General features: G+C 34.9%; 1 protein-coding gene across 3 annotated transcripts in view; it reads right to left on the bottom strand.

Annotated features, from left to right (window-relative positions):
* Positions 1-338: 338 nt before the first annotated feature.
* The window catches only part of B3GLCT (beta 3-glucosyltransferase), a 46,800-nt gene continuing 35,790 nt past the window's right edge, over positions 339-11,348 (bottom strand). For 2 of the 3 annotated variants that reach the window (XM_059466572.1, XM_059466569.1), the window contains 5 exons: positions 8,697-8,810; positions 6,944-7,043; positions 5,864-5,983; positions 5,187-5,331; positions 339-2,009 (listed from right to left, as the gene is read on the bottom strand). In XM_059466572.1, coding sequence (XP_059322555.1) covers positions 1,842-2,009; positions 5,187-5,331; positions 5,864-5,983; positions 6,944-7,043; positions 8,697-8,810 — 647 coding nt within the window. In that variant the 3' untranslated portion in view covers positions 339-1,841. The remainder of the gene's footprint in view (positions 2,010-5,186; positions 5,332-5,863; positions 5,984-6,943; positions 7,044-8,696; positions 8,811-11,348) is intronic. The other variant, XM_059466571.1, reaches the window with a different exon arrangement.

Genomic DNA, 11,348 nt, shown 5'->3' with positions numbered 1-11,348 from the left:
ACAGGGCCCAAGGAGATATTAAATATTACCAGTTGGAAATTGGACCAGACTGGACTGAGTTGCAAGACCTTTGGAGAATTTGAAAGTGAAATATGTTTTGTGACAACATCAAGGCTCCCAATCACAAGGTGTTCATTGAAACAGCATTTTCCATTTGCACAAAATAGAATAGAGGCTGAAAACTGACCTAATATGGAGGTCAGGACAGGACATGAAAAAACCCCAAAGATTATGCTGCCTTTTAATAAAATTGACAGTAATTACAATTAAGGTGATGAACTTATTTCACTGGTGCTTAAGGAATTCTGTACTTGGTTTGCAAAGAGCCAGAAAGCACAAAAGGTTAAAGAATGCTTTTATTCAGCTTTCATTTTTCACAGTTCTAAACAGTAAACATAATTAACAATTCACCAACGGTATCAGAGAACACAATCCTGGTATCAGTAAAATGTCTACTGTTTAAGGCACTGGTAGTGGGAAGAAAGAAAGACATAACATGGATTGCTCTTTCTTAATTGGAATTTGAATGTACTATGAAGATGTGCTTGCTATTCAATGCTTAGAAACCCACAAGCTACATTGACCAACAAATGTTTATACAAGTTTGGTGATTACCAAGACAGGAATCAGTGGCTCCCCTACTTCAACTTTAGAACAAGTATTGCTTTTCTTTGGAGTGGAATAAATTTTAACCTACTAAAAGGAACCAAAACACGAATTACTTCAGCAGTATGGCTTTAAGACCCTGTACTTGGTTACAATATAGCAAGCCAAGTTAAATAACAGCATACAAGTGCCATATACTATCATTTTAAAAGAAGCAGTTTTACAATATAAAAATTAGTTTAGAACATACTAAAGCCAGTTTTTGTACAAACATTTTTACAAAACTGAATTACTAAAAAAAAATTCAAGAATGTTTTAAATATGAATCACACTTTACATGTTGTATGCATAAAATTACTTATCTTGATGATATACATTAGGGATACTACAAAATTTTTAAAGCAGGCATTCATATACTATTGAAATGCACACATCAGAAATAATGATGTGTGCATTTCAGAAATACTGAAATGTTAGTTCTGCAAAAATCCTTAAGAGTCACTTTTATGTTTGCCAAATTGATGCATGGTGACTTGGGTTTCTAAAAGAGCCACAGTGACCTCCCGTGGCCACTAAGAGATCCCGGTCCTTAACCTTCTTTTCCATTTTGTACATGACATTCCACACAAATGCCAATAAACTTATAAGGTATGACAGTGGTTTCATGCCTGGTCCAGCTACTCCAGCAAAGGACAGTATTTCTATCAGAAATGAGCATAAGGAGCACAGCCTTCACACAATCTAGTTCCTGGTCGCAGAAAAAAAGTGAAGTGTCCTCCATGATTTATGAAGAAACTGTTCCAGAACCTTTTAGAGAACTGTTTTCTGTAAGACAGTGAGAGATGATGTTGAATAGATGTTCAACTCTTATTCAATATTAGGCTCCCAAATACATAAATTCAGCTTTTGAGAAAGCAAAGGAACAGAATGTAAATTGATGCTGCCTGAACCAAGTCCAAAGCAGAACAGGTAAAGTTGTACAAGATTCTTAAATGTGAGTCAAATTCATTGGTATACAAAGCCCAAAATAATTCTAAAAAGAAAGCAAGTGGAGGAAAAGAATGCAAAAGTCATTTAAGTGCCTTCTTCCATTGTTCTGAAGGGATTCAACCAACAGGAACAAAACACTGTCTTCCTATGTCACGAACAGATGAACGTGAAAACATAACAAAAATCACAGTAGTGACTGTCTCTCAGCTGTAGAACAGTAATCAACACTTACATTCTTCTACTGCTTATAAATCCTCTCTGTTATATCCAACTTTTTTCCCATTGCTTGACACTTCTGTGTTTGGTGCCAGCCATGTGAAATACACCTTCACTGGATCAATATTCCAATGCTTGTGAAATGATACTGGAATTTGGTGAGAAAGGTAGTCTTTTGGGTAGTCCATTGGCCTTGCCTAAGATGGAAGAATAAAGCAAAAGTACCAGTATTAATGATCAGTAATAATTTTAAAAAGATATCACTGCTCAATGGCCCCTGTGACACAACAATGTGGCGCTGACAAAATACACAAGATGGTAACAAAGGGGTTTTTACATCATTCTGTTAAATCAACTGACACACCATTAGATTAAATCCTCAACTCACACTGCAGTCATCATGCTAGGAATGAAGTACACTGACACTAAATATGCCCTATTTCTCAGGATGAAATGGCCACCATCTCAGAAGTCAAGTGATAAACAGTGTAGCTGGTATGAAATCTTTTTAAATATGCAGTTTTGGCTCAATAATGACAAAATTATTTTAAACTATATTCTCTTGCTCTTCTAATGAGAGTTGTCAGCACTGGCACTGTGATTTTGGGATTCTAATAAGGGCATAGGCAGCCAAAATATAGAGTTTATGACAGGTAAAGGTTCCAAACATGGGATACACTGTGGTGCCAGAAAACTGTGTTGTTATTCTTTATCAGGCTATATCAAACCAGACAGAATTACAACACAGCTAAAAGACGCAGCTGCTGTCATGATGCTCCACATATATTTCATTTTCTCTGGCAGTTCAATGACACTGAGTGCATCATTACATGTAAAATTCCCACCTGTAGTGGTCTCTGGTAAAATAACTACATTTTGCTATTAGAGTTTTTGGAAGAAAAATGCATGGAAGGCAAACATTTGTGTTTTACATCTAGGAGAAAAAAACCCCAAACAAGAAGAAAATGGAATTATTGGGATGACAAATAATTGATTTGATGCCTAAGCTGGTAACTGAATCAATACTGCACGCTTCACCTACTTATGGTGGTATTTATGAATTCTTCATGCAGTTCTGTATACATTACAGTCGTAAAATTAGGCAACAGAATTTGACATTATGAAATCTAAGTATGTGTTGTTAGTATTTTGGGTCTTTTAATTCTGATATTTAAAACACAGAGTGCTTATTTTTAAAAATTCCACTGAAGAAAGCAAGAGGGAATCTGTATCCTTCATGACTTTTGAAAAACACTTTGAAGAACATTTAGGCTTCAAGAACCTGAACAATTTATTTTGGATAGAGACAGTTTTTACATATCTGATCCAAGGATTTTTGCTGTTTGAAAATGAATCAGCTTTTTATTAAGCTATAGACAAAATTCTGGTGTTTCAATAATTCTAAAATAATGATACCAACTCTAATAACTGTAATTTTTTGGGCTAACATTTGTATTTGGTGTTCTAGAAAAGTCAAATATATTGCTTTAGCCCAGATTTTTATTTAAGACCACAATTCTGGCTGCTACTCAGCATGGAAAGGTTCCTGCTCTCTTTAAGAGTCTGATCATGTTGAAAACCTCTGGAACAGGTTACAGAATATGTATCTACCTCAGCAAGCAGGCAGCAGGAAACCAGTAAGACTGAGCAAACACATCATAGACACTCCAAGAATGAAGATATCTTTGCTTCTGTTTCATAATCTTTGTGTCAGTACAATTTTAGATTCACATACTTCAAGGAACATCACACATCATAATATTTCAGTCAAGTCCTTAGAAAGTTCTTTTCTGGTTGATGGAAAATCCAAAATTGGTTTTCTCATTTAAAATTTTTTTTTGCACAATAGTGGATTTAGTAGATTACGAACATTCAATTTTTATTCAGTGGTTTTCCCTCACAGGTTAATTTTTGTTCAAGGGACGTTGAATTAGAATTTGTTACAAGCAACAGTAAAGATGAATTAGAAGTCAAGTGCAATTTTCTGTGTGGAAAATCAAACTGCTAGGATTTCACTTTCAAAGTGATTCAGTATCAAATGCACACTATTAAGGATTACAAGGAGGTCCTTTTTTTTCAATAAGAATAATTCTTACAATTGTGGAGAGTGAGTTCTGTTCTGACTCTCCTTTAATTAGGCTGGTTTGTTCTTTTGGGTTTTTTCAGCAGCTGTGCAAGCAAATTTATTCAGTAACTGTTGAATTTATAATATGCATGACTTGTTTTCTTTCTATATTGAACAGAGTAAGCAATGATAAACAAAACAGGAGAGTAAACAAACATAATTTTTTTTATATGGACAAGGAATTAAAATATTGAATAGTATGTTCTCATCTTCCAATTTCTCTAAATAGTAAATGTAATCAGAAATGGAATCTTAACATAGAAAAAGCTGATCATTCAAATAAGAAACTCCCCCTCTCCATTGACAGCTGCTTTCAACTACAGAGTAATTTACTAATTCTCAAGCAGCTTATTATCCTATTCTCAGCTCATATTCAGATAGGTCTTCCTAGTTTTTCAACTAGATCGACACCTGAAAAACATCAATTGCTACACTGATTTAAACACTGACTTTTAAAAAAGTTGTGCACTGTTTGGGAAAAAAAATCTTTAGTGCTTCTTGTTCATACCATGGAAGGATTTGGTTTACTTGGCTTACAAGGAAGAAAATCTCTATAGGCCTCAATGCATCATGCTTTCCACTGTGACACTACAGTTAGCTTGTTAAATAATGTGGGAGACAGAAACAAGATTCAAATCTACTCCAGCCCTTTTCTCCCAAACTCACATGAAAATTATGTTTTGTAAGATCTCTTTCCCATGTGCTAGCATAGAGCAATTTATCGTACTTATACCATTCTTCAGAATCCACCATAAAAGTAATAATTTAATATTTTAAACCTTCACTAATGAGGTATTTCAGAATAGTAAATACTGAATCAATAGAAAAGTCAGGTAAGTAGAGCAGGTGGATTTATTGAAAAATTTTACACTCAGTTCTCCATTATCTGCATAAAAAAGCATTGTGTTGTAGGTTTCCTCCCTTAAAGGACATATGACAACTATTCAAAGCATGTGGCTCCTAATTCTATTTCTTTTTCAAAATCCTCACCTCTGACTGCATTTCTAATTAAATGTAGTTATAGATTAGCTAAAATATTACATAAACTAGCAAAGCATTGTAGCAATACATGGTAAGAGAATGTTCTTATTTTATCAGTCTTGTTCTGCTGAGAATCAAGGTAAAGCAGCAGCAGCAGCATCTTGGTTCGTGTTATTACATATTGATGGAATTTGAATATTTATGACTGTTTTATGTGTACACTTAAAAAGTGAAATACATTTTTAGTACTCAGAAATAGCTCTCAGACCTGATGAAAGAGAGGGCTGTGTGTTATAGGGATTCCTAAGCCACTGAAACACATCCCAAGGACCATATCATCGGGTGCATCCATGCTGTAACACCGGCACTTGCTAGCAAGTAGCTTCTGAACAGCTGTTCTGCTGAAAACCATCCTGAATAAAAAAAAAAGCACATGAAATGTGTAAAAACTTCTAAAGACACCAAATATCTGTAATTAATAAATACGGCTAAATTATTTAAAACTGCACGACTGAATGTAGCCCTCTGATACAGCACATTTGAAATTCAAAATTTAAGAGGTCAGAACTGACAAATAGTGCAAGAAGCATTTTCTGAAAGATAATTAGTTTTTATACTGGAAACTAATTATACCAATTATATCCATTGTTGTTATTCCAACAATAATTTAGCTACAAACCATTTTTACTACAGTTTAGAATTCCTCCTAAAATTGGCCTGGACTCAAAAAAGGGTGTTCTCCTCAATCTTACTCAAATGTAAGGGAGAAGAGTTGAGGACTTGCGACCAGCATGTGTCACTACACAGAAGGTGTGAGGTAAATTACACACATTTGAGGAAAACATCACTGTTTCTGTTGAAACTGATTTGTGTTGTAATTTAAAACATTTGCAAAACTCAAACCAGGAACTAATGCAGATCTCAGTAGGAACTAAAATAAATTACCCTCCTCCACCAGTGATATAACTGTATCCTCCTGTTCCCAAGCCGTAGCCATAACGCTCTCCAAGGAATACTGGTTCATTTGGATCATAGCAGCTGAGCAATTTTCGGAGTCTGAATATACTACAATACAAAAAGCCATTAAAAAAAAATCTTGTAAACATTCTCTTTGGAACAGACATTGCTACCCTCAACAGCATTCTGTTAAATAGCACAAAGATGACAGGAGAAATTCTGAAATTCCACCCAAAAAAACCTGCCCCAGAGATATAAACTGCTAAAGAGAAACTTATGATGGATGATTTACTATGAGATATGACTGTGCAATTTGGTCAAATGATGAACAAATTAGCTTGAAGTATTTTTTAAAGTTGGCAGTTTGTCAGCAAAACTGCATATCATCTCATAGAAAACATGAAATTACACTTTCTGAGCAATATGATCTTTGCAAATCATCTATGAACATTTACAAATTGAAAACTGAAAAGGGAGATTCAGTGTTATGAATGTTCCATTACCCACAGTTACATCCTCTCACTGTTTCTTCTTCTGTCACATGATTTAATGTAAAGTCTTGAGCCACTGTTCATGACCACATGATCCTGCACATTGCTCACTGTGCCTTTTTTTTTGCTTATGTTGCAGTTTTATGAGAATGAGATCTAATTTTCCAACAAATGCAAGTTCAAAAACACCATTCTGGGCAGCTTGGACAACTGACCTGAGCTTATGAAACCTTTCTTCTGACACATTTGTCTGAGGAACACATCTTAGGAAGGTTATTAGCAAATGACTAAACCCTATCAGCTCAAACGTACCTACACAGAGGAATGACAAAATGTGGTGTATTCAGACTATGTGATCACACAATAACACTGATATGCACAGTTTTAACCAGGCTACAACATTGTTTTTAATATCTGTCAAAAGAATACTGATGGAAAGTGACAATTATTTTTCTTCAAGTAATATAAAGCCATATGACTAATAAAATAGCTGTATCTCTTAAAAAAAAGGATAGGTGAATATTGCTAAATCTCTTACTGACGTAAACAGTGGTTTATGAAGCAATGGAATATATACCTTATCAGTGTGTCATCATCCACTACAACTAACCAAGGGGTTCTGGGAGAAGTATGATTCAAAAACCTTTCCAAAATGGCAAAAGTTTTCCCACAATGACCTAAAAAGAAGATAAATTAACAGAACATATACTTAAATAAAACAGGAATTAAATTAAAAACAAGATTTATTCCAACTATCTGTCAAGCTGTTGAACAATACTGGACTAACTGCTATTCTTAATTTAAAGAGCTGTAAAAATGAGGAGACTATGATAGAAGCAAATGTTCTGCAAAATACTCCAAGTCACTGTCACAGCATTTCAAGATGCATCAGGCAGATCCATTGCTTTTACAGAAATATTGAAATCTATTTTAATCTACTGTACTCCTCACTGGCAATTCAGGTCCTGATCACTGCCTCCAAGGAAAGGTCTGAACATTTATCACAAGATTATCAGGAAGTTCAGGAGGTAAGACACCCTTTGCTAGGAGTGCAGAAGTGAAACACCCTTGTTCAGAATAAGCAGAACCTGAGAAACAAGAAGTTTCAGACTTCTGTTGAGTCTTTTTTAGATCTTGGACAAACCTCATTTCAGTCAGTCTTTACTCATCACAGTTGATTGTCTAAAGTAATTACTACTATGAATATTACATTTAGTAAACAACCACTCAAAATAACAACATTATATTTGAAGACACTTTTAGTTAAAATATTCTCTGAAAAAATGCAGTAATTCTATGCTAAAGACATGAAGGAAGTCCTTGCTCTGGTGATTTTGTGAGACTGTGAATTTAACACAGACTGATATCTGAACGTTTCCAAAATTAAACCCAAGATTTCTATATTATACTCTATAAAAAAACGTGGAAGCTTCCTGGCACCACTAGAACTACTGGGCATGGCTCCTAGCACTGATCCATGTGTGCCCAGCAGCCTTGCTGGCCCCTGACAACTCTCACTGCTTGCTAATGTTCCACTCCACCTGTGCACACAGAAATCCCTGCCTGTGCTCTCCGTGCCTCTAACAGACAAAACAAAGGGGCAGAAATAACCCAGAGGTCAGAACACCTGACCTAGTGGGCCAAATAAGGCTAACAGGCCACTGCCTGGACGCCAGTAATTCAGAAGGTAATAGATATAAAATATCAGCCTAAGAACAATATATCAAATGAAAGAAAAAAAAAATACCTCAAGAAAGTCATCATGCCCATAGCCTTTTTTATATTCAAACACAAAGTAAACTGATTTAAATGCCTGTTATTTCCTATAGAAAGGTGTTTCAATCCTAACATTCAGGTTTTGTGCTTAAATTGAGACCTGCAAGGCACATGGATATAATATATTAACACCATATGGCAAGCAGTTTATGCTTAGTAACCACTTGGTACTGCCTGAGGTCTTTTGAAGTAAATTTATGTCTTCTTCACTGTTAATGACCCTACTGAAAATCATAAATAACTGTAGAGGTATTACTCTTACCCCAAGTAATAAAACCATTTTTTTTTCTCTGGGAGTATATCAGTATACCACGCTTCCATAGTCTCAGTATTTGGGTTTCTGCTTAAAAGAACATGTTGTCTACACAGGGGGACTCTGAATGTACTCTCCATCCATTTCCTGTGTGAAGAGCATTCAGTTGTGCAGTTTAGGCTGCACATATGTGCTAGAAAAAAACAGAATTTCTACATGACATGCTTGACATGAAAAACATATCATCCATAAAACTCCACTTATTCATTCAGTCATTTCTGCAAAACTGACAAAAGCTCACCTCTGTCAGTGTTAGGTATGCCTAAATCTATAGTAGGAATGGAGATGTCTGCATAATCACTGTAGTATTCAATAAGGGCAGCTTCTCTTTCCCAGGTCTGTTTTACAACTGGTACTGCAAAACAATGATTGGCATTCAAACACAAGGAACTTGATTAAAATAGATACTTGATCCAAATATTCATGTTAACCACGTTTTGTTAGCTACATTTCTTCACATGGTAATAAAAATGCTGCTTCAAATAGAGCATCATGATTCTAAATGTCCATTCTATTTTCTTTCCTATAATATTTAGAGAGAAAAAATAGTTTTAAATTTTATGAAAGCCAGTCAGAACAATTTTATTTAAATTATTTTAAAATTATTAAAATATTACTATATTTTCATGATTTTATTATTAATATTAATAACTGTAAACTGTCATATTTACATTTTCCAACCAAAGCATAACCAAAGTATGGAATTCTGCTTTTACACTTGCTATTGTATGATTCATAGAATACATCAGCACAAACACTATCAGAAATTAGTCATTTTTCCAGTATTGAAATGGCATATTTTAATCCAATTGTAAAGTCTGTAACATATTCTGAATCAGAAACAGACCAAATGTACCTTTTGAAATACTTTACTGGTATTATACACATCCTATCTGACAGTAACATCATATTAATGCTCCAGAGTGTGTCTCTGGAGACACACTCACGAGACATTTTATAACCATTCCTGTTATAATACATAAATAGATATAAATATTTATGTTTCATTTATAAATAAGAAGTATTTCTATAGTGCAGTTTATAAATATCACACAATCAATTTTAATCCCATGGAGATTCTATTCAAAGGAGGATTGCTTAATGCTTCTCTAAAAAAAACACCTTTTTCTTACCAGCTTGCCATTTCACATCAGGATTTAAAGTTGATCACACAAAATTCTAATAATGATGCCATCAGTGTTTACATTACATTGAGAAGTGAATAAATTATGGGTAACACAAAAACAATCCAACCATCTGCAGGGTGTTCAGAGGAAAACCATCAGATTGAAATAATGATGCCTCTTCATTCTTAAAAATGAGGAGGTCAGGCCTGAGATGAGCAAGTACTCTGCATTCTGCTGTTACTGCTTCTCTGCTCTATGCTCTCTGACACCATCCAGGAGGTCTCACCAGTAGGAAGTAGTGCTTCAAATGGAGGAAATATTTCCATAACTTCCCTTTGCTGCTGTACAACCCTGATGCTTGTGAACAACTCCCTTTAGCCCCTTGCTAGAATCATCCATCACCTAATTTGATGTTTTTTGCCTACCTAGTTGCTCACTTCCCTCTACTCTGAACACACAGAATTTATTAATCTTGATTGATCAACACTCAGTTTGGTAACAGTTACCTTTTGGTGTTAAGACAGAGTAGTAAGAACTCAATGCACTAACAGAAAGACTTTAATATTTTGAAAATAAAAAACCCCACTTTTGTAGCATATTGCAATGGTCCATATTACTTTTAAAAGTTCTTAAAAGCATTCTCATTTTTTCATAAAAAATTCAAAAGGAACTATGTACAAAAAATGTATAGGCAGGAAATTATTTTCCTATTTTGTTGAATTATTTTCCTATTTTGTTAAAAATGTTTCTAAGCAGAACAAAACCAGAAAGGTTTCTGAAAACAAGGCTTCAGAACAGAAGAATCACAAATACACAACAGCATCCAAACTTCCCCTGGCAGAAGAGCTGCACCTGTGAAGGTTGTTTTATCTTTCTCCAAACAAGGACCTGAAACTCAGCAGGGTCCTTTAACACACAGAAACATTTGCAATTATAGACTGAGCCTCTCAATTCCTTTGGTGGAGCCCCCCCTTCTTTCTATAAATGAAGAAAAGTTTCCTGAAGCAAGGACTTGAGTCTCATCTCAAGAGAGCTCTAGCAAGGGGGTAGCTGGCTGAAGTGTCCTCCTCCTTCCCTTGTTTGTCTTGATGGAAGTGTCACCATGCAGACTAATGTCAGCTGTAAAGTGAATCCCACAATACTTTGTAATTTCTGGCAAATGGCACCTTCCAAAGAAAACTACCTGAAATTTTGGACTAGATGATGATGCAAATATTTATCAATATGTATTAATACTTCTGATCACACCAAGGTTTGAATACCACTAGAGATATTTAAAGGTCAGCTCTAAGCTCTTAATGACATTTTATTTCTGCTCTTTCTAGAACTCTGATGCATGTTTGCAGTCTTGAAAATTTCTTTTATAACTACAGATGGTATGTGCAAGAAGGAGAGCTGTATCTGAAGTAACTTCTGAGGTAAAATTTAGCTGCTTTTAAAAGCACATCAATTTCCAAGGCTTAGTGCTGCATTAATGTAGTTTTTGGCATACAATAAAGAATGACTTACCAGGTAAAAAGAGCTCTCTGAAGCTGGCATCCATTTATCTTTCAAAATCTGGAGTAAGATTATCCTCTATTGCATAACACTGGAAGCTGTGAGGAAAGTTCAAGAATTTTCCTCAGTCTTCAACAGGTGTTTCTTGAAGGATGTTTATGCTATCTTTTTGAGGCCTTATGTTTCTTTCTGACTTTCTAGGGGTTTTTTTTCTTTTTCTTCTTTTTTTAAATCTTAATGTTAAAAAATTAACATGGATCCAGGAAGAA

This window comes from Ammospiza nelsoni, chromosome 2 (assembly GCF_027579445.1).
Source record: "Ammospiza nelsoni isolate bAmmNel1 chromosome 2, bAmmNel1.pri, whole genome shotgun sequence".
Classification (NCBI taxonomy): domain Eukaryota; kingdom Metazoa; phylum Chordata; class Aves; order Passeriformes; family Passerellidae; genus Ammospiza; species Ammospiza nelsoni.
The sequence above is the reverse complement of the archived record's forward strand: the minus strand, read 5'-3'. Positions and strand labels throughout refer to the sequence as shown.